We start from the raw sequence: 27996 nt of genomic DNA on the forward strand, positions 1-27996 counted from the left end.
GATAGTCAGTGCTTACATACAGACATAAGCAGTCATTAAAATTGGTCTGTTATCACTGGGAACAGAAATCAAACATGTGCAAATGGTAGATCAGTAATATTATGCCTTTTGTTACACAGGAGATAGAGTATTTTAGAAACTGGAAGAGACATGTGCATTGAAGGGCTCAATTGTGAATTTTCCACAAGGGATAAAGCCTACCCCCCTTTCTTTCAGCTAGGAACAACTGTTGGGAAACTGGCATACTTTCTGTTCTTTCATAGCTGTATAGACAGCATGTTCATCCTGTTATGGCAGAATGGGATGGAGCTTTAATTAGAGAACTTATAGATTTTTTTTTTCAGTGCTAAGTGTGGAACCTGTGGTCTCACACTTGCCACACACCCTCCGTTACCTCCAAAGCTCTTGTTCTTGATAGTTTTATTAAATATTATTTGCTTCTTTAAGCTTTGTTATATGCATGTAGTAAATTACAGTAACTTAGATTTCTTGTTATTCTTCATTTGAGAAATCAGCTTAGTTTTGCACCATTTTTCTGCAGATAAGAGCTTATTTAAACAAACAAACAAACAAAAACAAGCCCACTAGTTAAACCAGTAACTCAAAAAATAATGAGTTACCTTTTGGATCTAGCTGTACTTCTAAAACAAACATGTTCCTTTCCCCCCTTTTTATAATCTGTGCCCTTTCCTGATTAAAAGTTACTTCTTGAGTCCATTCAGCATGACATAGTAAAATCGAAAATACGTTTTTGTGGATTTGTGGCTAGTCATGTGATCCTTTGGTTATTATTTACCTTTATGAATTAGATGTAGACTTGTTGATGTGGGTATTGTATATATAAGTTTGATTATGATACTGTACACCTGTAAGTATGTGGCAGCTACAGTCTCTGGCCTTGTTTGTTCTGTTAATGGCTGTGAGTTACTCATTGTCTTGCTAGCTGTGAATGCATTTAGTAGTAACAGAAAACTAGATTAATAGGTGACTTAAATACATTGGGTTTATATTCCTCATGTAAAAATAAGTCCAGAGGCCGCTGAGTTCAAAGTTGGTCCCATGACCTGAGGATGTCATGAGATTCTGTTCCTTCTGTCATCCTGCCCTGATGTATGGTACCCTCCTGAGGGTGATACTATGACTGCTCTGCCCTGGGCTGAGGTATTCGTTCCAGGCAGAGAAAAGAAAGCTACCTCTGACAGAAAACCAATACTTTCCCAGAAGTCTACCCCAGAGTTACAGTGTAGACAGGATGCAGGGAAGACCTTTTAAAAACGTACACATTGCCACAATAAACAGAGTTCAGCTAGTGAGTGAGAGAGGGAAGTAGACACTGTGGGTGCCTTGAGGTGTCTGCCACATCCCATACTGACCCTTTGTTCTGACTTAATGTGTATTTGCAGCCAGCCTTTTAAAAATGGAGTCTCTCCCTTCTTTTTAAAAACACAAGCATCTGTGAGCTCGCTGCAGTCCTACGACTCAGTACTGTAAGATGGCACCACTTGCAAACAGGATGATAGGCCCCATGCATTTAGCTTTGATACAGATATGACATCTGTAGTTTGTTTATTTCAGTCAGGTTCATCACATTTTCACAAGATAGAAACTTAGAATAATCCTAATCTTTAAAGTTCTTTATTCTCTGACCCAATGCATTGAACCATCTTGATTTGATTCCTCTTCCCCATCCATCACTGGCCACCACCTCTGTAATCCATACTCTCTCATGTACAGTGCTTTGCAGCAGGTAGCTCCTTCTTCCTCATTGCAGTCATTAGCTGTCTAGTCCCGAAAGGTCGATTTTAAATACTTTGTCTCTGCTTCAATGTTTTAAAATCAAATTCAACTTGTTTTGGCCTTTCAGATTATCTTTCATAGCAGAAATACTGTACTTATTTCTCAGTGTCAGTGTTCTGCCCTAGTCAGAATGTTTCTTCACCATCAAATGAGGACATAGCTGTAAATTACTGTCAGGGATGCTTGGACCCTTTTGTCTGGTTGTGGCTCTTGGTTCCACTTGTTTCCTGCTTCAACCTCATTGTTTCAAGTCTTTTTTAGGATCTAGATACTAAGTTCCTTTCTTTTAGACATTTTTGAGTAGGGTGCTTGCCCTACAGGCATGAAGCTCTGGGCTTACTCCCTAGTACCACATAAACTCTAACTGGAGTGGTGAAGGGAAGTAAAGGCAGGGCCACCAGAAGTACAAGTCATTTTTGACTACGTAGTGAGTTCTACACCAGCTTGGGCCTTATGAGATCATGTCTCAAAAAATGAACAAATGCTGAAAACTTTAAAAATGTTATTTTTGTTTTATGTTCGCTGGTGTTTTACCTGCATGTATGTCTGTGTGAGAGTGTCAGAGACCCTGGAACTGGAGTTACAGACAGATATGAGCTGCCATGGGGGTGCTGGGAATTGAACCTGGGTCTTCTGGAAGAGCAGCCAGTGCTCTTTACTGAGCCATCTTTCCAGCCCTGCTGAAAACTTTGACAGTCCCTTTTGGGTTTTGCTGGGAATTGAACCCAGTCTTATGCAGGTTAGGAAAGAGCTCTGCCCTGTACTCTTTTTTGCTTCTTGTCTTACTTGGTGTGGTAAATGTTTCTCACATATAATTCAGTATCTCTGTATTTCTCTACTTCTGGGAGATTGTACAAATTTGCCTTTCCTTCCTCCTTTTCTAGCATTTGTCCACCTGTCATGCTGACCTATCTGTGATGTTAGTCAGTGTTTTGGATATCAAGTATACACCTATTCATCATTTTTCATGATTTTTGGTTCATTTGGTGAGGATACTCTAAGTTGAACCTAGGGCCTCATACATGCTAAGCAAACATTCTTGTTCTTGATGGTCCTCTTTTAATATGTTTATTTTAAAGTTCTTAGTTTATTTGTTCTCTTCCCCTCCCTCCCTTTTTCCCCCCCTCTGATTTTTAGGAACATGGTCTTTTTATGTAGCCTTAGTTGGCCTCAAGCTTGCTGTGTGGACCAGGATGGTTTCAAAGTTATGAAACTTCTCCTGAGCACTGCACTACAGGCAAACACCACCATACCCAGCTACCACACCTAGCCAATATTTTGAAATTTATTTGTCCTTTCTGTTGATGTTTTTAAAGTAGTTTCTTTTTATACTAATATAGGTAAAAAATTGTATTTTATGTACATGAGTGCTTTATCTGCATGTATACCTATACACAAGAAGAGGGCAACAGATCTCATTATAGATGGTTGTGAGCCACCATGTGGTTGGTGGGAATTAAACTCAGGACCTCTAAGAGAGCAGCTGTTTCTCCAGCACCCCCACCTTTTTTTTTTTTTTTTTGATTTTGGAGACAGGGTTTCCCTCTGTAGTTGTCCTGGAACTCACAAAGATCCACCTGAGTTCTGGAATTAAAGGCATTTTCTGCCACAGCCCAGCTATCCCTAAGTTATATCTTAGAGCAATATAATTTGATGAAATTTACTCCAGAGTTAGGTAGGTATGGATTTAAAACTTGACTTAACCAATGGATACAGTTCTAAGCAATAATTTCTTACCTGGTTATTTTAAATAATTATACGTGTGCACATGTGTGATGGAGGCCATGCTTCCTTGTCATATTCTTCTGAGCTCCTGGTTGTTTTTCCTTCCCCTCAACTTTAGATGAAAAGAGGAATATCTGAGACAAGAACTCTGTACAAAGAAACATGAGTAGTGTTAGCAGAAATTTCTTTCCCATTTCTGTAAGAACAGGATCATATTGTATCAGAATATCTTGTGATAGAAGAATTTGTATGGTGGATTCTTTGCTTTCCTGTTGTTATGATAGAATACTCCAACAAAAACAAGATAGGGAAGAAATGGTTTGTTTTGGCTTACAGTCTCAGAGTGGGTAAGTCTACCATCACAGGGGAAGGGCATGGCAGCAGGAGCATGAGGCTGGCCTGGCAGTCAGGCACTCATCCACACAGAGGAAGCAGAGAGAGGGTGGGGGGAGGTGAGGCCAGCCCTAACAACAATCTAAACATTTGTCCTGTACCCACAGATAAGTGTAGTCTTCACCCCTCATCAAGGAAACTTCTCATTGCAACACACGGAGACCATTACAGAAAACCACAACTCATCAAAATGCAGATTTGTGGAGTTCAGTCTTAGTGGATACATTTATAAAACACTTCTGTACCTAAGGCTCAAGGAACAGTGTGGAAGAGGAGGTGGAAAGAGAGCCAGAGGACCAGAGAGTTTCCTAGGAATGTCAGAAGCTACACCCATGAAGTCTCACCAACATGACCACCCAAACATGAGCTGAATAGTGACAGTATCCATAGATATGCAGAGTGGACAGGGAAAAACCCCCAGGACCTCAGCTCTACACAAAATACTCCAGGCAGCTAAGGAATGCTGAGAGTTGGAGAAAATATTCTCCAGGGAAGAGTGCACCAATTGGTTATCTAATACCAAGTGGTTAGCCATGAAGACATACATACAAGGAACATTATACAGACTGAGCAAGATGTATTCAGGGTGTGTGTGTGTGTGTGTGTGTGCGTGCGTGCGTGCGTGCGTGCGTGCGTGCGTGCGTGCGTGCGTGTGTGTGTGTGTGTGTGTGTAATACCAGTTAATGAAAAAAGAGGCCATGAAGTTGAAAGAGGGCATGGGGTGCATATTCAGGAGGAAAATGAAGGAAGAAATGTAATTATAATCTAAAAAAACAAAAAAAGAGGTGAGGCCAGGCTACAGGGTATGATATCACCATGCCTGCTGCTAGTGATATGCTTCCTCAAACAAATATGTATTTCCTAGAAGTTTCATGATGTTCTTAAACCGCATCACCAGTGTTTGAGACATGAGCCTATGGGGGACATCTCTCATTCAAACAATGTATGGACTATTATTTCTTAAAATGTTTTAATTAAAACAGAACCATATCATTTACCTCTCTCCCTTTCCTCCATCCAGTCCCTCCCCATGAGGCTCCAACCCTCATGTTGATAGCTTATGTATGTACGTGTGTGTGTGTGTGTGTGTGTGTGTGTGTGTGTGTGTGTGTGTGTGTGTGTATTTGCACATATAAACACAGCCTGCTGAGTCTGTTTTTGTTGGTGGTGTGTATATTGTTTCAAGGCTGACCACTTTGCATTGTACATCTAAATCAGGGGACTCATCCCTGGGACCCCGAGAAATTCCCACCTTCTGTGTTGATATGCCCATTGATACTGTAATTGCTCTGCTCTTGCTTATTAGCTATTTTTAGGAGAGACTGTTTCACTGCAGACTTTCCTGTGTTCTGGCTCATCAGCCCTTGCTGCTTTTAGGAAACAGGGCCTCCTATCATATATAGTTTCACTTGCCTGCCTCTGCCTTTTGAGCGCTGTGTGTATGTGTCTTATAAACACAGATACTAAGGAGTTAAGACATGCTGCTTCAAATTTTTCTTAGAGCAGTGGGCTGCATAAATTAAAAACTAATTCTCCTTCAGTTATGTGGATTTAGAAAGTTGCTAGGTGGGAGCTGGAGAGATGGCTTGGCAGTGAGAGCACTTGCTGCTCTTGCAGAAGACCTCGACTTGATTTTTACCACTTAGGGCAGGCACCTCACAGATGCCAGTAACTCCAGCTTCAGGTGATCTGTTACCCTCTTCTGGCTTCTGTGGGTACTGCACTCACGTGCACAACCCCTCCCTCACATGTAAAATTCTTTGAAAAGGTGATTGGGCATATATGAGTGGTTATTCCACTTAATGTTTAGATAGGGTTGTAAGATTGAGGGGCCTTGTGAGCAAAGTAACTATGTAGTGTTAATAAGAATGAAAATAATTTGAATGTTAACTAAAAATTGTAACTTTATGGTACTTCTGAATGATGCATATTTAATGGTGCAGAAATAGCATAGAGCCATTTGTAATTTTTAAGAGATGATATTTTCTCAGAGTTTGCCTTTTATTTGCTTTTGTTCCTAAAGATATTTTCTCCCAGATGTCAGATTCCAGTGGCTTGATGATGTTTGGCAAGCTTGACCAGTTTCTGAAGGAAGCCCTGAAGCTCCCGACAGCAGTCTTTGAAGGGCCATCCTTTGGTTACACGGAACACGCAGTCCGCACCTGTTTTCCTCAACAGGTAAGGACCATTGACAGCCTTGGGCTACAGGAGCCTCCACCTTCTACCAGATTCCCCAGGTGGCTTCAGAAAGCAAGCAGCTTTAAGCTTTAAACAAGGAGTGTACCAGTGAAGGCAGGGAAGGGGGTCAAAGTTCACCCAAGGACTCGTTCTTGGATAAGGTAACATTTGAAGTGTTTGAAAGAAAAATGTTTTTAAGGATTTTTGTTGTTGTTGTTTGTTTTTGTATTATTGCAATTGAATGAATATATGTATTGTTTCTTTTTCTTTTCAAATAAAAAATTCTTTAAATCTTAAGTGCAGGGATTTTGACCTAAAGCTCTACCGACCTTGCATCATTGAGTCCTGCACAGTGCTCACCTGCCCTGCAGGTGCACCAGGCTTGCATGTGACACTGTCAGGAGTTTGGCTGCTTTTCCTGGTTTCTTACCTAGAAGTTGATATGAGTGTGTTCCGGAGAGTTTAACTCTGCCTCAGAGACTGGGATAGAGTAGTTACTCATAACTCAAGGTAGAGAACAGATTAAAGAACTAATACTGCACTTAGAAAGTTAAGAGAAACAGAAGACATCCTAAAATCAATAGAAAAAAATTATCTTCCCAGAAGATTTTTTTTAACAATTTATTTTTACTTTGTGTGCATTGGTGTTTTGCCTGCATGTGTGTCTGAGTGAGAGTGTGGGATCCCCTGGAACTAGAGTTACAGACAGTTGTGAGCTGCCATGTGGGTGCTGAGAACTGACCAGGTCCCTCTGGAAGAGCAGTCAGTGCTCTTAACCACTGAGCCATTTCTCCAACCCCGAGAAGATACTTCTTAATTACCAAAGGAAACAGTAGCTTTTCAGCTGGGAACCTATACCAGACAGGAGGCACTTCAGCCCAGCCATCAGTCATATCAGCAGCAAAGGGAGAAGCTGACAGCTGAGCAGGCTGTGTCCTGCAGCTCCCTGCTCAGACCTTCCTCTGAGATCTCATAGGTTGAATGGAATGTTGTGGAAATGTCCAAGGGTTCAATTTGTCCCACCTCAATACAGCTGTGAATCTTACCAGATTCAACAAGGTAGCTGGCCTGTACACCTAAAAGAGATTAGAATCATAAAAGAGAAAAGAACAAGGAACGTTCTGGATTAGAGTCTAACGAGATTTGAAAACTGAGTGATCCAGTGCTTTTTTCCCCCCCTGTTACGAAGGACAAGAATAGGACAGTTGGAAATATCTGAACAAAGTTTATAACCAGATAATAGTATTCTGCCACTGAATGTTAATTTCTTGATTTTGATATTTATCTTTAGCTATGTAAGAGAATTTTTTTTTTTTTTTAAGAAATTCAATCTGGGTTAGGTGTGGTGACACATGCCTTTTTAAATCCCAGCCCTGGAGAGGCAGAGGCAGGTGGACCTCTGAATTTGAGGTCAGCCTGGTCTACAGAGTGAGTTCCAGGACAGCCAGGGCTATGGAGAGATCCTGTCACAAAAAGCCAAAACAGAAGGAAGGAAGAGAGGGAAGGAAGGAAAGTTCAATCTGGAATATTTTTGGAGAAAGGAATGCCTGTCTGCAGTGAGAACGTTATGGATCTGGATTGCAGGAAAGGTTTGATAATTTTTTTAAATAACCTTTTTGTAGGTCTGAAATTATGTAAAAGTAAAAAACTATGTCCAGCCTGGTGGAGTATGTGTATAATCTCACCTTTGGGAGACTGAGGCAGGAGGATTGCTTTAGGCAGGATACCAGGCCAGACAGGTATACATGGGAGGATTTGTCTCCATCTCGCTCAAGTTAAAATGTTGAGTGAATCTTTGTGTTTTTTACCCTTTTGGTTCCTTGGGGGACCCACCACCCAGCTTTCAAATAAATCACATAGGCTTGTTCTTAGGAATGCCAAGCTTTAGCTTGGTTTATTTCTTTCCAGCTTTTTAAAAATCTAAATTATTCTATATCTTTTCCCTCTGGGCTTTTATCTTTTATTATTTCTGTATATCTTTTACTCTTACTCTGTGACTGGCCCCTAGTGGCCGCCTCTCCTTGTTCTCTCATTGCTCTGCCTCTTCCTTGGTTCTTCTTGTTTACAATGTCTGCCTGCCAGAACCACCTATCCTTGCTCCTGCCTCGCTATTGGTTGTTCAGTTCTTTATTAGACCTTAAGATGTTTTAAATAGGCAAAGAGTCACAGCTTCACAGAGTTAGACAAATGCAGCATAAACAAAAGTCACACACCTGAAAATAATATTCTACCACTAATTTTGGATTCCCAAAGCAACCCATACACATGTGTGCATCTTTTTATGTTTAAACTTTAAAGATCTGTATTTTTCTGAATCTAAATGTTAAAGAATATATTATAATTTGTGTACATGGGAGGTGGCACCAAATACCATTGAGAAATTCTTTTTTAGTAACTCCTGAGACATTATCACATTCATGCACAGTAGCTTTCCGAGAACTTTTCTTTTGTCACCTGTATTTTCTCAATTTCCAGTACAAATGGCAATCAGCATCAACCTTTAGTATATTCAAGTATTTCTACTCTCATTCTATTCTAATAAAACATAGCTTGCATTACCCTCCTAATACACATCTGCAAATGAAGCAAGCTTTCCAAACTCCGTCACCAGAATGTCCTGCAAATACTAACTAAATCCCCTCCTTGGGCGAAGGCAGTGATGACAGGGTTCCAGAAGCACAGATGGCCCTCCTTGGTGTAGCTTACTTTCTTCTTACTATTGCTACAAGAGCACTGTTACCCCAGCTGGCTGTCCACACAGCACTTTGTAGCTGCCTTATAGGTGATATGCACATGGCTCTCACACCAGATGCTTCCAGAGGCTAGGTTGGACCCTGATTTAGTTTTGGGATGCTGATTTTGAGTAAAATAGGGGCAGAATCCAGGAAAGAAATTTATAATAAAGTATCAGTGGGTGACAGTTACAGGGGTACTAAGCATTAAGTAATCTTTGACTTGGTTGTAGTTTAAGGATTATGACAAGAATGTGACACTTGAGTAATAATTGAGACTGTTGAAGGAGCTTTATAAATGGTAATTGCTAACTCAAAGAGTGCTACAAGGTCTCCCTAGAAATTTCATTGTGAGGCCTCTGAGCATACAACTTGCTATTGATTTTTCACCTGCTTCAGTTCCTAGAAAATAAAAATCAGCTGGATGTGGCGGTGTGTGCTTTAATCCCAGATCTTGGGGGGCAGAGGGGCCTCTGTGAAGTCAAGGATAGCCTGGTGTACAGAGTGAGTTCCAGAGACCCTGTCTCCAAACCACCATCCTCCTGCCCCTCTCCCCCCAAAAAAAAGAAAAAGGGAAAAAAATCAATTCACATTTTGAATATACCAAATTTGGAGAAGTCTGAGAAGCTCATGCCAGGCTAATGATACTTGGGCTTTCGTAAACTCTTGAGGGTGACGTGGTTGGAGGAAGAACCACTCAGGGGCTAATATAATTAAATAGTAAAAGCAGTTAAGGATGTGCACTCCTCTTTTAGGGTGCTGGGTTTTTTTCCCCCTCATTATCCATGTTAGGTTTCTCATAACTGCTTGTAACTGTAGTTCCAGGGGTTGTTAATGCCTCTGGCCTCTGAGGACAGTAACATTCATGTGTGAACACACACACACACACACACACACACACACACATACACACACACACACACACACTCTTATGCCTAAAAATAATCAAAGTAAATGTTAAAAATATCTTCAGAAAGAATAAAAACACTAATAGAGGGACTGGAGTGAGTCTAGACAAGGTTTAATAACAAAAATTAATTGAGCTGTGTGGTGGTAGCGGTGGTGGCAGTGCACAACTTTAATCCCAGCGTTCAGGAGACATAGGTAAGCAGATCTCTGAGTTCCAGGCCAGCTGGTCTACAGAGCAAGTTCCAGGGCAGCCAGGGCTACACAGAGAAACCTTGTCTTAAAAAAACAAAACAAAACAGATTTAAATTCAGTAAATTTTGGAGTTCTTTTTGAAAACTTGCTTTTTTCCCCTACAGTTTGCTTCCTATAGTGTATTTGTTTAATGTGAGTTGGTTTTTACAACGTCAGCCAGAGGATTGTTTCCAGGCAAATTAGAGATGGTCCTGATGCAAGCTTTCTCAATATGTTGATGCTTTGGGATGAGCAAGGAAGTGACTGATCACAGATAGAGAACGGATGGAGATTTAAGAAAAGCCTGAGGTCCTGCAGACCTTAAGTGAAAGAGTTAGGATGTCCAGCCTTTACACTGCACCTTGATACACAATCATCATGTTCAAATGTGTTGGGCCACAGAGGAGACATGCCTGAAGAGAGCATGAGCTGCTTCCCTTTCAGCAGCATTGTGATGATGGAACTGCAGCTGCAGGTGACAGGGCAGTGATGATATTTCCTCTGGCTAAAGTACAAGGTTATGAAACTGTGATTCTCAAAAGACTGATCCATGTAGGAAATGGTTGCCCCTATGAAGAAGGAACAAAGTATAGCATGTAAGCCTTAATAAAGTTTTGTCTGACTCTTAGTGGTCATGAACCAACAAACTGAATTGACAGGCTTAAGAGTTACTGAAAATAAACAGAAAATGAATTTAAATTTCTTCCCAATTTTCTAGATTCCCAAGTTTTGGAGGAAGATTGTGTTTTTTCTTTTGTGGATTTGCCCCTTGTTTGCTTACTTATTTTCTAGGTCTTGGTGCTGACTTTAGCTTGAAGAGTTGTCTACTCTACTGGAGATTTAGATCTGATGGTCTGTGGGAAGGGGAATGTGGACATCAGAGTGGAGAGGGAGGGTAGAGGGAAAGAAGGTATATCATACAACCCGGCAGTCAGTGTCTGAAGATACTGTGCTCTCCTTGATGTATAGAACAGGTGGGAATATGGAGAGAGGGGTGGCATTTTTGCTGGTCAGTTTTCAAAATAGTGAGACTATTATCTATTGGAGCTACTTCCTGATTCTACTTTATCCAACCAATCTCCTCTGGCTATATGCCAAAATGAATTTTCTTTCTACTTGGAAACATTTTCTGGTTGTTCTGACCTTGCTTTCATGGACATTGAATAGAATTTGGCAAGAATTACCTGACATGTGCACATGCATATTTGTGTTATACTGTACACATCTTAATCAAGGGATTACATGGTCTCACTCAGCAGCCCTTCAAGTGGGTCATTTCTGTAGATGAGTGCATTGATTTGTTGACCTACAGACATATCTTCACATGTCATCTCTGGTGTTGAGCTATGTCACATGACCAGTAGCATCCTAGTTTCAGTTGGGTAGGCAATGGTTGTGGCAGGTTGTCATTTCCTACATGTGTAGGAACTTGGCCAGTACTTTCATGTTGACACTGCTACTGAGCTAGATCTACTTGTGGTACTGTACATGTGGTCATTTCAGTGTTTTCAAAAATATATACTGTGACCTGGTGTTAACAAGTTACTGTAAACATAGGAAGATATGAACACAGAACAGAGGAGAATAAATTGGATAATTATTGCATTTATTTTGCAAAACAAAGGTGAGGTATTTACAGTCTCCTGTTTTAAAGAGATATCTACAAAAGGATGAAGCTAGATTAAACAATTTCTTATTACCAAACATTGGTGATGTCTCAGGGTTTCTATTGCTTTAATGAAACACCATAACCAAAAAGCTGTTTATAACTGAAGACAGCTGGGACAGGAACTCAAACAGGGCAGGTGCCTAGAGGCAGAAGCTGATGCTGGAACCATAGAAGGTGCTGCTTCCCGGGTTGCTTCCCATGGCTTGCTCCACCTGCTCTCCTCTAGATCCCAAAACCACTGACCCAGGGATGGGATGAGCACTCTCCCATTGATCACTAATAAGAAAATTGCCTTACAGCCTGATCTTATTTTCTCAATTAAGTTTCCCTCCTTTCAGACAACTCTCTAGCTTGTGTCAAGTTGACAGAAAACTAGCCAGGTCAGGTGATGACAAAAATATTGCAAAGGAATTTCTTGTCACATCAAGCCGTGCATTTGAAGGTAGTGAAAACTACTGAATCCGTCTGAGTAGATGAAAGAAATTTCACTTCATTAAGTGCTCACATGTGATGAGGAACTGCGGTTAATTAAGCCATTGAGTTAGTTTAATTGGCTAAGTATTTTTCTTCCTTAGTGGTAGAAAAATGTAAATAATGATGTACCATAGAAGTGCTCTTCCAAGTGCTTCTTAGATCAGATGAAATAGAGTGTATAAAATGGGTTTTATTATTAACGAGCCATAGTAATGAGACCTGTCTCACTACCATTAATTAGACCGAGCAAAATTACAGAGACTTAAGAGTGAAATTTTGTTCTAGATGGGTCTGCAGAGGAGACTGTCTTATTAAATGAATCCTTAGAAATGACAGGTAGCAGCCGGGTGTTGGTGGCGCACGCCTTTAATCCCAGCACTAGGGAGGCAGAGGCAGGCGGATCTCTGAGAGTTTGAGACCAGCCTGGTCTACAAGAGCTAGTTCCAGGGCAGCCTCCAAAAGCCACAGAGAAACCCTGTCTCGAAAAACAAAACAAAACAAAACAAAACAAAAAGGACAGGTAGCTCCCCAATTTTCTCTATTGAATCTTGTTAGCGCCTGCTGCTTGCATACTATATGCAAAGCCCCCTACTCAGTTACCAATAACTATGGAAACAGATCAGCTGCATTTGCCATGCATACCTGCCTGGGGCTGTGGGCAGGGTGGAAGGCTCCAGCTTGGGTTCTCTGGTGTTTGATGGTAGTACAGTCTAGCAGACATTGTCTTAGACCTATTGCGCCTACCCTGCAGGAGATTTTGTTACTAAGGACCTTGACTTGCTGGTCTCTTAGTGGTCATCTAAAGAAGGCCACTGCTCTTGTGTCTTATTGGTCCTTTTAATCATAAGCAAGTTTGATGTTAAGTCATTTTCTGAACTACAGCTCTAAGATGGAGAAATGGTCCAGTTGGTAAAGATCGTGCATCGAAAGCATGAAGCTCCCGAGTTTGATCCTTGGAACTCATGTAAAAAGAGCTGGGTTTGATTGTGGTGTGCTTGGGATCCCAGCACTGGGAGGTAGAGAGACAGGAGGGAACCCCTGGCCTCCTCGGCCAGCTAATCTAGCTGAATATGGTGAGTTTTAGCTGCAAAGAGAGATATTGTCTCAAAGTAGCTCTACTTCTTTGGAAAACAAAAGTAAAAACCTTTACGAATTCCTTTGTGCCCTTTGATAAGGTTCCTAGTGTGCGCTCCTGGCCCCCTTGCCACCCCACCCTCAGCCTGTCTCTTCCATGGGCATTCCTGGTGCAGACCCTGACAGCAAGCTATGTCTGCTCCCCAGAGGCCCTTGCCAGTGTCCTCCTTGGTCTCTGCTGCTTTGATATGCATTTCTCTTGTTTTGAGTAACCTACATTTAGGTGAGTGAAACTAACCAAGGTTCTAGTTTTTGTGTATTTGTTAGCTTCCAAGGAAGTGCAAGTCTCCCTGACTGTGTCTCGCCTCCAACGAAAACCTCTGATTTCATATCCAACCTAAGATACCGCTTTTTTTTGATGCTCTGAATCCTTCAATATCCTGCACTCCCACACATGTTTCGTATAGCTCAGGGGTGCCCGAGGGAGCGACATTGGTCAACTTCGTATCTCCAGTGATAAACACCATGCCTGAAAAATGAGCCATGCTTACTAAATATTTAATTAATGACAAAGTCATGTATAAATGAGAAAATTAGTATTTTTGGTTTGAGTTCTTACAGATTAAAACCTATGGTTTTATTCATACCCTTGTTTTTTGTTTTTCGAGACAGGGTTTCTCTGTGTAGCTTTGGAGCCTATCCTGGCACTTGCTCTGGAGACCAGGCTGGCCTCGAACTCACAAAGATCTGCCTGCCTCTGCCTCCCGAGAGCTGGGATTAAAGGCGTGTGCCACCAACGCCCAGCTTACGAGGCGTTGTTATTACTCCATTAGTTTCTCAAATGAAATGGTTATTACAATGTGGCAAATATAGCATTTCAGCCTTTTAAAAGCACTTTTTATGATACTTCTTGCATCTATGATAAAAATATCTCTAACCTCCACAGTTCTGTCATTACAGAATACTCTTTTTTTTTTCTGCTTTTGTTTTGTGTTGTAGTATTGAAGATTGAACCCAGGGCCTCATGCACTCTACTATTGAGCTTTCTGTGGGATAATGTTAGCTCTTGTTCACTGTAAAGATTTATTACTCATATTGGTTTAATAAAACACTGATTGGCCAATAGGCAGGCAGGAAAGTATAGGCAGGGGTATCAGAGTTGGAGAATTCTGGGAAGAGGAAGACACAGAGACACAGTTGCCATCCAGACACAGAGGAAGCAAGATGAGAATGCCTTACTGAGAAAAGGTACCAAGCCATGTGGCTAAACATAGATAAGAATTATGGGTTAATTTAAATTGTATGAGTTTGTTAGTAACAAGCCTGAACAATAGACCAGTTTATAATTAATATAAGCCTCTGTGTGTTTATTTGGAACTGAACGGCTGAAGGGTGGGCAGGACAGAATCTTCCGTCTACAGCTTTCAAATTGTTCTGATGTTTAAAGTCTAAATCTGTGATGGACAAATTCAGTGGTAATAGAAGGCTGCCTTTTAGCATTGGTTCTACAACTCAAGTTGATGCATATTTGCTCTTGGCCAGATAAAATATGCCTATAACTCTATGTAGTTATAAAAGCTAGTGTGCGGTTAGTTTTAAAATGTTTTGGGGGCCATTGAAATGGCTCAGCTGGTAAAACGCTTGCTACCTTAGCCTGACAGCCTGAGTTCAATCCCCAGAATCCACGTAAGAGGTGGAAGAAGAACTGATCTTACAGACCTTTCCTCTGCTCTTGCATTCATGGTAATAATAAATGAATACAGTTGCAATGTTTTTATTTGAAAGCTCATAAAATGCCATTTTGGGACTAAATATCAAATATTTCTTAAGTTATAAAGTCAATGGTGAGAAATGTTTGCATAGTGAACAAAAGAAAATACAAAGTACTTATTAGAAATGATGAAGTTAGAAATTGCAGCAATGAGAATCTATTACTAAATTATTTCATTTGTTATTTTAAATGCTGTTTTAGTGAGGCTAGATTTCTGAGGAAGCAGGGATGTGAAAATGAAATAGAACAGTAATTGTTAATATGAAGAATTAGAATAACAAGTGATGATGAACAGAAATTCATTTTTAGGAAAAAGAATATGAGATTACATTCAGCAATGGAGATAGCCAATGTTTCCCAGAGAGAATTATAAATGTGTTGTTTTTACTTAGTGTATCAGGCAGCTGTGAAGTGATTAAAAAACGAAGACTTTGTATAAACATAGTAAAAAGTTGAGTGAAAATGCTGTATAAAGCAAAAAGCTTAATAAAATGTTTAGTGTTGTAGGGGCTGGAGAGATAGCTCAGCCGTTAGGAACACTGGCTGCTCTTCCAGAGGACCCAGGTTCAATAACCAGCACCCACATGGCAACTCACAACTGTCTGTAACACCCTCACACAGACAGATATACATGTAGGCAAAACACCAATGCACATAAAATAAAAATAAACTATTATTTTGTATTTGCTTCATACTGCTATATTACTTGAAAGAGGAGGACACTCTTAGTACCCCCTTCAGGTAATTGTGGCTGCGTCTGGAAAACCCCATTGTACTCTCAGAGAGAACAAGCCTGAAAGACAAGGATATTCTAAGGATGAAGATGATTTTGCCCTGTGGAACTCGGTGAAAATAAATGCTTAAGCACCTCTCAGGGGTGTCCTGGCCATGCTTTGAGAGCCACTTTCTGACCCTTGAGAGGCAAAACAAACCCAGAACTATTAAGTCTGCCCCTCATCTCGGGCCTGGTGCGAGGCAGAGCAGAGCACTGTGACTGCACTCTTGGTTCATTCCTCTGGCTTTTCGGGAACTTTTAGGACCTGGGGGAAAATGGAGAACTGTGTGTATCTATGAGGGTCTGCTAGATGTCAACAATACACATTTGGTCTTGACAATTAAAAATATGGTGACTCAAAACTTCTGGGAAACTAGCATTACTATTATGAGCAGGTTTGTAAAAATGTGATAGTTAACAAAAATATAAAGATATAGAAATTGTAAGCATTAAATTTGCAATAGAGGATAAGATATATTTTAAGTTTTGTTAGTTCTACCTAGGATTCAGGGATTAAAAGCTGCCAAGCTTGTGTGGTAAGTAGCTTTACCAACTGAGCCATTTAGATATCACCCTCGTCCGGTGACAGGGTCTTTCTATGTGGACCAGGCTGGCCATGAACTCCCTAAGGCTGGGATTGCAGACATGCATCACAGTGACTGCTGCAGTTAACTGAAACATGCTTTGGGCTTAATTTTGGCTTTTTTTTTTTATCTGTCCCTCTACTCCCAGCCACATTGGGGGCTTTTTGCTTTTCAGTATTGTTTGCTCATTCCTCCCAGATTCTACCCAGGTCTCAGAAACAGCAGGAACTTATGTGCCTTAAAGAAAGAGTGTGCATTGGATAACGTTTTTATGGATTTCTGATCAGGCTTCTCTCTTTACTGGTCAGCAGTGTGCAGTGCTGTGGAGATGCTGGGGGAATGATGCACTTGCTCACCTCTGCTTTTTCTCTCCCACCTTGATTCCCCAAGCCTGTCTTTCCTTCAGTACAAGCTGTTTTTTTCTAGGTTCTTACTACATTTCTCTCCCACTTGGCCTCTACTTATTCTTCCTTTTCTATTTATCTTCTAGTTTCTTCTTCAGAGATATGCTTAGACGTGCAGTTAATGTATTCTGGAGTCAGGATTGTCACAGTTGCCAAAAGACCAAGGAGTGAATGTGTGCTTTTGTATTTGGTAGGACAAGAGTATTGTGGCCAGATACTGTGTGGACAGCCCTGCCTCCTCTGTCTTAACCTCCCTGGTGTCATTACTTCTTGCTTAGGAAAAGGTATTTTGCAGCTTACAAGAAGTAAAAATAAAATTTATTAATTGGGAATATTGCTCCAAATTTGTTCTATCTGCATCATCTATAATTGTACTTTTGTCTCTAGACTGCTTTCTGATTGTGTGGAGCATAATAGTATCTATGTTGCACATAGTGGCAGCTGTCTTTGGAAGAGAAAAATACGATTTAGTGGGAGGAGTGCAAATATATGTGTCTTACCTTGCTTTATTATTTATTTCAACAATTACTTGTTATTTATTTTAAATTGATTTTTATTTTTATGTTTATGGCTATATGGCTATATGTATTCGAAGCCATCTGTCCAGCTACTCAACAGTTATTTATTAAATGCCAGCTGTGTGCCAGACACTACTGAGAATGCTGGAAATATGGCTCTTCACCAGGCATCCTTAGTTTCTGTTGTCGTCGATGTTTTATGAGCAGGAGTGTAATATCTGTCTCCTTCACAGGACAGCAGAAATGGTGATTAACATGACCAGCCATTTAAGTGCTTCACTCCTTCTTCTTATCTGTCAAAGGAGGAGGAGGCCAAGACATTTAACAGCTAACTTTAGAGGCAGAATCAGGCTTGCAGAGATGCATTTTCAATAGAAGTAGTATGTGTATATTAAAATGTGTGTAACCGTGAGTGTAATAATATAAAATATTAAGTCATATATATATATGTATATATATATATACACATATATAAATAAAGTCTTACATGCAGTTCATTTCAGCTTGGTTGGGAGAATCTTAAATTAGTCTAGAAGTTTAAAGACATGTGCATGTAACATAAATAATTATAAACCCAGAGACAGATATTGGGGTTCAAGCTTCAAGCTGAAGATCAGAAAAGCAAAGCAACCAAACCAGTAGATCTTACTCTACCTCATCTAAAATGAATGATCCCGTCTACACAAATCCTCAGAGTACAAAGCAGACTGCACTGCTCTCCACCAAGCCTCAGACTGCACTCTATTTCTCAGATTCACTCAGACTGCTATGCTCTCCTCAACATGGCTGGAGATTAATTCTCACATGAGAACCTTTGCTTCTTACTTTTATACCTCTCAAATCCTGGGATTAAAGGCATGGGATCCCAAGTGTTGATTTCACCTCTGTGTGAGCTGTTTCTCTTTTAGACTGTATCAATTTTGTGTAGCTCAGTGTGGCCTTGAACTAACAGAGATCCATCTGCCTCTGACTCCTGAGTCCTGGGATTAAAGGTGTGTACCACCACTGCCTGGCCTCTATGGCTATCTAATATGGCTGCTGGGATTAAAGGTGTGTAATACCACTGCTTGACTCTGTGGCTGTGGCTAGCTTTGCATTTTGCTCTCCAGTGGCTTTATTAACTCATAAATAATTTATTAATTTATCCTCACAGTGGCAAGGTATCAAGTGTGTTTGTTTTTCTTCTCTTCACAGAAGAAGATAATGCTGAATATGTTTTTAGACACCATGATGGCCGATCCTCCTCCCCAGTGCCTTGTCTGGCTACCTCTCATGCACAGGCTTGCCCATGTGGAGAACGGTGAGCATGGCTTGACCTTTCGTCCCTTACGTTGTAGGGAGGAGGACACTGGCTGCAGTGTCCTTAGTTATTATTGTGAAAAATTGAAATTGATGTTTGTTGGTACACCATCATTTGAAGTTGTGGCTTTTGTTTTAAGAAGAATATTTCAGCACAAAAGCAGGTCTCCTGTCGCTTACATAGGATTCTGAGAAATAATAAAACCTAGTTGGTATGGACACATTTTATTTTTCACCCCAAGATTGCTTGCATTTATTGCTTACATTTATCTGATGTAGTCAGGAACCCCCACCCCCCATTTTAACTCATCAGAATTGCAGCTTTAGAGAATTGGAGCTCTGTAATATTAGCCACTAAAACTCTAGTTGATTTTGAATCATTAAAACTTAGTTCTGGTCCTCCTATCCCCTCCCCCTTCCTTCCTTCCTTCCTTCCTTCCTTCCTTCCTTCCTTCCTTCCTTCCTTCCTTCCTTCCTTTCTTCCTTCTTTCCTTCCTTCCTTCCTTCCTTTTCCCCTCCTTCCCTCCCTCCCTCCTTCCCTTTCTTTCTCTCTCTCTCTCTTTTTTCCTATCTACCTACCTACTTATTTTTGTGTGTGCAGTATATGTGTGTACACTTAGTGTGTGTGCATGTGAAGGATATTGGTTGTCTTTCATTTATCTTTGAGACAGACTCCCAGTGAACCCAGAACTTACCAGTTGGCCGGATTGCCTGTCCTGAGACCTGCTTTTCTCCACCGAGCTCCCACCAGGCTAGGGTTACAGACTTGTTCACTCACACCCAGCTTTTCTATAAGTTCTGGGATCTGAAATCGGGTCCTTATGCTTGTGGGGCAGGCACTTTACTCACTGAGCCATCTTCCCAGGCCCTTCTTTATCATCTAACCTCTAATGTACCCTTGAGGTACTTCCTAGTAGTGTGATTTCCCAGTTAAGTAGAGGTTTTCACTTTGAATCGAATTGGTGCTAACTTCTTAGAACCCTCTTAGTGATTTTCCGTATTTAGGTTGAGGGGATGTGTTCAAGGGAAGGCTGTCATTTTCCCATGCAGCCTCCCTTTTTTTCCATGCTGTTGTCTGGCTCCCTGTGTTCCACAGGATAGAACAAGGCAGAGCCGAGAGGTTGCTGAAAAGCAGAATCCTCCTCTTTTTCTCACATGCCTTTTAGTGTCTATCCAGCTTTTTTCTTGTTTTAAATATCTATACTACCTTTTGCTCAAGTCTGGTTACTTCATAAGCATCTCAGTTTCTAGATAATTTTTCTAAAGGATTAGACTCTTCTTTTGTTTGTTTGTTTTGTTTTTCCGAGACAGGGTTTCTCTATGTAGCTTTGGAGCCTATCCTGGCACTCGCTCTGGAGACCAGGCTGGCCTTGAACTCACAGAGATCTGTCTGCCTCTGCCTCCCGAGTGCTGGGATTAAAGGCATGCGTCAACCAACGCCTATCAGACTAGACTCTTAAAGTGGCTAAATTCTTAGTAGGATGTATTTTCTAAATAGTCATGTAAGTAGTTAAGTTGCTAAGCTGTTCTTTTTTTTTTTATAGTGATGCTTTTATGTTCTTAAGTGTTTTAATAGTTTCGTGTTTAATTAATTTTTATAAACTATCTTGTATCTACTATGAGGAGTAGAAAGACCCTCATTTGTCATGATATGCTATTAGCCAGAGGAATATTTTACTATAACTTTGTATGGAATATGTTGCTTATTGATCATGTTCTTTCTTGTTTGTCTTTTGCTTTTGTTTTTCCAGGTAGGGTTTTCTGTGTTGCTTTGGAGGTTGTCCTGGCCCTTGCACTGAAGACCAGGCTGACCTCAAACTCCGCTTGCCTCTGCCTCCCAAGCGCTGGGATTAAAGGCATGCGCCACCACTGCCCCCATTGATCATGTTCTTATAAAATTAGTGATATTTCTTCTCAGAGACAGAGAAATGGTATCAAATCTTTGAAATGTCTAGAAATAAAACCGTTTATCTATCATAATGACATTTGTCTATATATCTACTTATTATAGTGGCAAACAAATCCTAAAATTATGATTGGTCTGACTTGGCACGGGGCTTGTTTGGTTTGGGTCCTTCCTAGGTTTTGGAATTTAAAAGGACAAATACTAAGTTGGGTATGGTGGCACATACCTGTAATCTCTCTGTACTTGAGAGAGAGACAAAAGAGTGTCAGAAATTGGCTGTCATCATTGGCTATATATTGTTTTCATAACCATCCTGGAAGACATAAGACCTGTTTAAGAAACAAAACAAAGGAACAAGCCAAACAAATAAGTGGACATAGTTTTATTTTTTAAAACTGAAGTTGTAGTTTTCATGTTGGCTTATAATTCCAGATGTGTACACAGAAGGCAACTGGTGTATGTTGCACTTAACAAAAGCAACACTTTCAGCAATCTCTGAATCTGTAGCAACAGACCCACTCACTTGTTGGTCTGCCTGGGCTAGCTCTCACTGCCCCTTCAGCTCACCCTCCCACTGTGTGAGCAATGGCTCTTCACATGCCCAGAAGAGCATAGAAGAAAGTCACAAAGACATATGTTCTGTCAAAATTGCCAGAGTAAATTTGAAAATTCATATTAATATACTGTGACATTTAATATTAACCTAAAACTTTTACAAACATTGACCATCTGACGTTGTAGCTGTGCTAGCTGATGGCTTTACTTCTGAGCACACACTATTGCTAGCACTTCTATTATTTCTTACAAATATAATGTCAGAAGTCAGACAGTTTAGATAGAGTTTGTAGTTCTGTCTGTTTGAACCTTTATTGTTACATTAGATTTTGTTTTCTTCAGTGTTGATTCTGGTTTTCAATTGATATTATTTTGTCCCCTGCTCCCTCTTCTTTCTGTTCACCAGTCTTCCATCCTGTGGAGTGCTCCTACTGTCACTGTGAGAGCATGATGGGCTTCCGATACCGATGCCAGCAGTGCCACAATTATCAGCTCTGCCAGAACTGCTTTTGGCGTGGCCATGCCAGTGGCACTCACAGCAACCAGCACCAGATGAAGGAACATTCCTCTTGGGTAACTAACTGTGTGTCTCTGATTGTGTCCTCTCAACTATTTACTTGGCCCATGTGTAACAGTAACTGTACTTGGTCTAGTGTCCTGCAGGTGCCCTGCCCAGTAAGAATGTTGTGTCCTGACATCTTAATGTCAGCATGGATGCTGGGGTTGCAGTTGTGTTTATTCCTCACAGGATTTTAAAAGCAGACTTTTAAAGTGTTCTGGGAGGTACAAGTGTTAACTGCATTTAAAATGGTTCTTTGCAAAGTAAAAAAGTAAATTTCTTCTGATTTGAAAAATTGTACAAAGGGGATCTCCAAAATGTTTATTCCCTAGAGCCTTCAGTTGGGTTTAAAGCCCCTTCTTCATGGTAGTTTTCTTCACAGGTTGATTGTGTTTATATGCTGCAGAAAAAGAAAAAAAGGCATGTAGTACAGGAGTTATACATGTGTATCTTTTAGGTTGGAGAAAGACTGTATTTTCTTTTTATTTGTTTTTGTTTTTTTTTGGGGGGGAGTTCTTTGTGGCTTTGGAGGCTGTCCTGGAACTAGCTGTTTTGTAGACCAGGCTGGTCTTGAACTCACAGAGATCCGCCTGCCTCTGCCTCCCAAGTGCTGGGATTAAAGGTGTGAGCCACCACCACTGCCCAGTGAAAGATTGTATTTTAAAACCATTGCCACATTTCTATTCTTACCTTCAAAGTAGTTTTCAAATAGTACTTGGGTGATGGCCAACCATGGTGGTGTACACCTTTAACCCCAGTACTGAGTGGTCAGAAGCAGACGGAGCTCTGTGAGTTACTGCGTGCACTACGTAGTGAGATCCTGTCTTGAAACAAACTAAATAAAATCAAATAAGACAAAAAACCCCAACATTCGGGTTGAGATTGATATCTATTCTTCTTGGAGTGTTTCTAAATCGTGTAATATGAATCTCATTAAGTATTTTTCTTCACATCTTTTGATTTATTTCTAGTTCTTGTTGGCTGATTGCTTTACTGAATGGTAGAAGGTCATGCAGGTCCTGAATTATGGTTCAAGACCTAAGGGTCTCACCCTAGTACGTACTGGACTGCAGAGATTAAAAGACCTTAATAACTGGGTTTCCGAGCTCATTTATTTTTCCTAGAATTCAACCAAAAATATTAAATAAATCAACACCAGGAAATAGTTAAAGAAAGGAAAGAAAAGGAAATACCAAGTGTCAACCCCTCTGCACACTTGACTGTATTGTCAGAATCTGTGATGGTGTGTTAGAAACACAATTGTATTGGCTTGAGTATCAGTTAAAGCTAATTACAAAACCTTGTTTCACTGAACATCCTATTGTTCGTCTGTGCATTCCAGTACTATGTTTTTGGTTTAATGTCATTTTTTGAATCTTTTTTTAAAGTAGACCCCCCCCCCGGTAATTTTTAAAAATTATTATCATTTCTTTTCCTTTTCCCTGTGTGAAGCACTATAGCCCTCTATACTAATTGGTTGTTCAGTGTATCCCCTGTAGTTCTTAGTTTAGAGCCCTGCCGGAACTGAGATGGGTTCTGCTCAGTTACTTTTCATGGTGATTTGGTTTGCTGGTATGCTTCTGGTACCCAGTTTATAACCTTTTCAAAAGTAAGGAGTTTGCATTTATTTAAAGACCAGTAACTGAGTACCGCTTTATGGTTTGCAAAAGAACTTTTCATATATGCTTGAATTTTTTTCTTTGAATTATAGCATACATACAGAAAAAGTACAAGCCACACATGGTGATTTATGCCTGTAATACCAGTACTTGGAAGACTGAGGCAGGAGGATTACCATGAGTTCAGGCTAGCCTGTGTTAAGGCCTTATCCTCCAAAACCAACCAACCAAACAAACAAACAAGGTGCAGAATCCATAAGTGAATTTAATCTTCTCAATACTGTGAAGATTTTCTTTCTAAATATTTCTCATTTTTTATTTAATCTTTTCTGCCTTTTTGGTTTTTCGAGACAGGGTTTCTCTGTGTAGCTTTGGAGCCTATCTTGGCACTCGCTCTGGAGACCAGGCTGGCCTCGAACTCACAGAGATCTGCCTGCTTCTGCCTCCTGTGTGCTGGGATTAAAGGCGTGCACTAGAATACCTTTATTTTTTATAGTAACTTATGTTTTCAAACATCTAGTATTATCAGCTTATATAATTTTGAGTCTGATACCACAAATAGGTCAGTTTTGAATTTTGATGGGTTGCATGCCTAGGAGTGGTACATGTGTACTGGCAGTTAGTATATGTGTCTATATGGTCTTTTTGTTATTGTTGTTTTTTGTTTTTCAAGACAGGGTTTCTTTGTGTAGCTTGTTCTCCAAATTAAGAGTATGTGTAACAACTGGGTCCTTTGAGGAGGATGTCAGTTAATTTTAAGGTTGGGTAAAGGAATTTCCATTTAATAAAAAAAAGATGCATAATTATTCTTTCAGTGGAAATGAGATTGAACCTAGGACCTTCCTTATACGTGCAAGGCAGGGGCTCTACTACCGAGCCATATCCCAACCACTGCTGTTAGTTTAATACTAAGTTCTTTGAATGTTTTCCACTGTGTCTGTACCAGTATTTGAAAGAAATGCTTCTATGTTTGCACAGCAGATTTTAGTTTGTTTGATTGGTTTGTCAAAGAAGTTATACTGTAGATTTGATATATGTATGACTCAGTGTTTGTAAGATTATTTTTATTTTCCCAAAGCCCCTGTTTAATGTTTCATCTAAGTAAAGAAATAGCAATTCAACATTTCAGACCTCAGTCTATTTAGTTTGCTTTCATTCCCCAGAAGAGTGATATATGGGACTATACCCAATATTCCTCCTGCCCAAGCATCGTTTGTTCATTCAAAAGGTATTTAAACACTTATATATGTAGTCAGCACAGTGATAATCCATGAACAGACCAGTCCAAGATGGCTGACCTCTTGAAAATGTTTTAGAATATGAGCAGAATTGCTAGGGCTTGCTACTGTCTCCCTTTTCCTAATCCCAATGGGCATTTAGACTGCTTTCACACCTCCATCTCCAGCTTGATATGGGTGGATCTGTGTGAATAGTGGAATGTGGATCGATGTGTGTCTTTCCCCAAGACTGTTAATGATAGAGTGTTCTGCTTACTTACTTCAGAGGACTCCATTAGGACCCAATAGAAAGCTAAACTATGAAATAAAAAGAAACTGGACCTGGCATGGATGGTGGGTAGAGAGGAGCATATACCAGCCCCTTTACCTGAGATGGGGCATGATAAGACCTGTGTTCCCATTGCAGTTGAGGCTGAGACAGGAGTAACTTAGCAAGAGCCTGTCTCAAAATGAAATTTAAAAGGGCCAGGGATATAGCTCAGTGGTGGAGAACTTGCCTGGTGTTTACAAGTGGGTAAACAGCAGTGGCGCACACCGAGAGCACACACACACACACACACACACACACACACACACACACACACACACCAAAACAAACAGAAAATCCCCTTGTTTAAAATAATTAAGGTTTTCCTTTTCCCATGGTGCTTAGTACCAGGAGTGGGCCACTAATTGGCTTGACATACAGGAGTACACCAGTGAGCAGATAAGTCAGATGATGGGGTAGAAATCAAATCATCTGGTACAGTCATAACCAGATTAGTGAATTTGTACTGGAAAGTAGCCTCATACCAACTGAGCCAAGTATTGGAAAGGATCACAGTGTGACCCGTTGACAGCATAAGGTATTGCAGGAAATAGATGGGCTCTGGAAAGAATCAGCTGGTTTGTAAGCAAAGAGTAAAAGAAACTAGAGAAAGTTCAGACAACTGGGGCAGTATTAGGAGAAAGAGGCTGTTTTTAGATGTCATTGAGTAAAAGATGAGTGTATTTACAAAGCCTGGTAGACATACTCAGTTGAAAAGACAAGATTAAGGGCTGCCTATAGAGCTTCTGTTTGTAGGGCTAAGGTCTATGAAATCTGCATGAAGGTAGTTCTCCAAGTTACCGAAGTGACTCTGTTGTACAGACAAAGTCAGGACCTTGTTTCATGTGGCTAAGTTTGTTCCTGTTAGTTGAAAGTGAGAATCTTGTGAAAAATAAGTCAAGCTTGAGAGTGAAGTCCAGGAAGGAACTGTAGTTTCTGGCACACGGAACTAATAGGGAACAAATAGATCAAAGGACCATTGTGCCAGGGACTCATGTTGGCAAAGAATCCATAAGTCTGGGATGAAAAGACCTTTCATTGTTTGAGCTAGACAGTCACTTTAGAAAACCCAGAAATTGTTCTAATGCCAGTAAGGGGTAGGGATGAGTTTATTATGAAGGCTGTGTATTCTTAAAAGAGGGTGTGCCATATCACACTTGGCCACAGGGGATACTGGGTAAAGAAGAGACTGACAGCCAGGTGTGGTTGTGTAAGACTCTAATCCCAACACTGGGAGGTATAATAGTAAGTTTGAGGCCAGTCTGGTTTACATGATACCTTGTAGACAAAGAAACCAAAACCGGAAAGAATGAAAAAGACCAAGCACAAAGTTCCTGTTTCCCCCAGTGTATCTTGGGAGTGGGAGAAGTGCAGGTATTCCCCCTTTCAGGTCATCGGTAGCATTACTAGGAGATGCACACGGTTCTGAGGAAGACTGTGCCATACACACGGTCTTAGATGCACTGACTAAATGGATGGCAGACCTTCTTTCCAGTGTCTGCTATGGGGCTGGGGGTTGACTGTGTTGGGGTACTTGGTGATCATAGTGCTCACTAAACCATGCTTTTCTTTCTACCCAGGCATGTAACTCATTATGTAACTCACCTTCCCTGCAATCAGGTTCACGTGGCCAGTGTTTTCCAGTGGGTATTACATCTCAGGCAAGGTAGTTCAAAGCAGGTCTGCCACCTCCATCTTCATTGCCTTTATCCTCTCCTGCCGATACCTACCCATCGCCTGATGGAAATGTCTTTGAAGGAACTAGGTGAGGCAAGAGCCCTTGATGGAAGGTGGCTGGGTACCTGAATGGATGGAGCCCCTCTGCTAGTGTGCCGAGGACTTGGACGATGCTAAATCAGGAGGATAGGGTTGAGGAGATTAGAGACTGAGTATAGACATCACAGGGGCCTTACTTGGAATGGGAGGAGCAGTGGCTGATGCCTGCTTGGTGAAAGAGCAGGCATGCCATGCTGACTCATGGAGCAGCAAGGGAGGGAGCCAGTGAGGCTGAGTAGCATAAACCATGGAAGAAATGCAGAAGAGGCCAGGATATAAGCGAGGCTCAGGACTTCTGAGTGAAATGAAGAGTCTTGATAGAACTTGGGGTAGCATAACAGGATTTCATTCATGCTTTAAAATGATCAGTCTGGATGCTGGGTTAAAACATAAATAATGTAAGTAATTGAGAAGCATAGAGACTATGCTAATTATATTAGTTACTTCCTTTGTTGCTATGGCAAAATACCTAACAGAACAACTCATGGGAACAAGGATTTATTTCATCTCGTGGGTCAGGGAGCCTAGTCCATCATGGGAGAGGAAGTATGGTGGCAGGAAACTCCTTGCTTCCATCTGCACAGATCAGGAAACAGAAAAAGAGATGCTCATACTTAGCTGATTTTCTCCTTTTTTTCCCTTGTTTATTCAGGGAGGGACCCGTCCTATGAAATAGTACTGCCCAAATTCAGAGAGAGCAGGGGGAGGGGAGAGAGGAGGAGTTCAAACCTGGGCCTCATTTGCCAGGCAAACATTTTACTAATGAGATATATTCTAGCTTAGAAATGACTAAGATACTGAATTAGGATAAGTTATAAGTCAGCATAATGGACTGTATGGGATCAAGGAGAGACACTGACTATCCTGAGCCACTTGTATGGTAGAACTGTTACTGGCCAAAGAAGGGGAAGGCTGTGGGCGGTGTACGCCTAGGTCTTAGAATCAATTTTCCATTCTGTTGTTTGTGTCCCGAGGCATCCCTGAAACTCAGGAATCTACCCTCCTGAATGTTGTGGTTAAAGGCATGAGTGATTATGTCCAGCTCAAGGGTTTTTCTGTTTTGGGAGTGTTGCATCAAAGTAACTGTCCATTTGGAGTGGTTGAGTTGGCCAGTGGACATGAGTCTAGAGCATAAGAGTGAGTCTGAGATATACTTATTCTTAGCACATATATTTAAAGTAATGGGTCACATTAAGTGAATGAGTTACTAGCCCTGTCAAGTGTTTAGCAGTTGAGTAAGTAGATAGGACTAATGCTTTATCCATTAATATTTGGGTTATCTGGCACAGGAACAATTTCTTTGGAAGGGTAAGGACAAAAGCCTGATTAAAGCAAGTTCAAGAAGGAAATGCAGTTTCTAGGACTGGTGCACACCTTTAATCCCAGCACTCTGGAGACAGAGGAAGGAGGATCTCTTGTGAATTTGAGGTTAGCCTGGTCTACAGAGTGAGTTCCAGGACAGCCAGGGCTATATGGTGAGGCCCTGTCTTGAAAAACAAACAA

General features: G+C 40.8%; 1 protein-coding gene across 11 annotated transcripts in view; it reads left to right on the forward strand.

Annotated features, from left to right (window-relative positions):
• Positions 1-27996, forward strand: part of Dtnb (dystrobrevin beta) — a 202050-nt gene that overhangs the window by 46834 nt on the left and 127220 nt on the right. For all 11 annotated transcript variants that reach the window (XR_003486952.2, XM_027424539.2, XM_027424544.2 and 8 more), the window contains 3 exons: positions 5939-6093; positions 18429-18534; positions 21401-21567. Coding sequence is in view for 10 of the 11 variants with exons in the window: in XM_027424539.2 (XP_027280340.1) it covers positions 5939-6093; positions 18429-18534; positions 21401-21567 (428 nt within the window). In the remaining variant the exon portion in view is untranslated. The remainder of the gene's footprint in view (positions 1-5938; positions 6094-18428; positions 18535-21400; positions 21568-27996) is intronic.

The sequence above is a fragment of the Cricetulus griseus genome, chromosome 7, assembly GCF_003668045.3.
Source record: "Cricetulus griseus strain 17A/GY chromosome 7, alternate assembly CriGri-PICRH-1.0, whole genome shotgun sequence".
Lineage (NCBI taxonomy): Eukaryota > Metazoa > Chordata > Mammalia > Rodentia > Cricetidae > Cricetulus > Cricetulus griseus.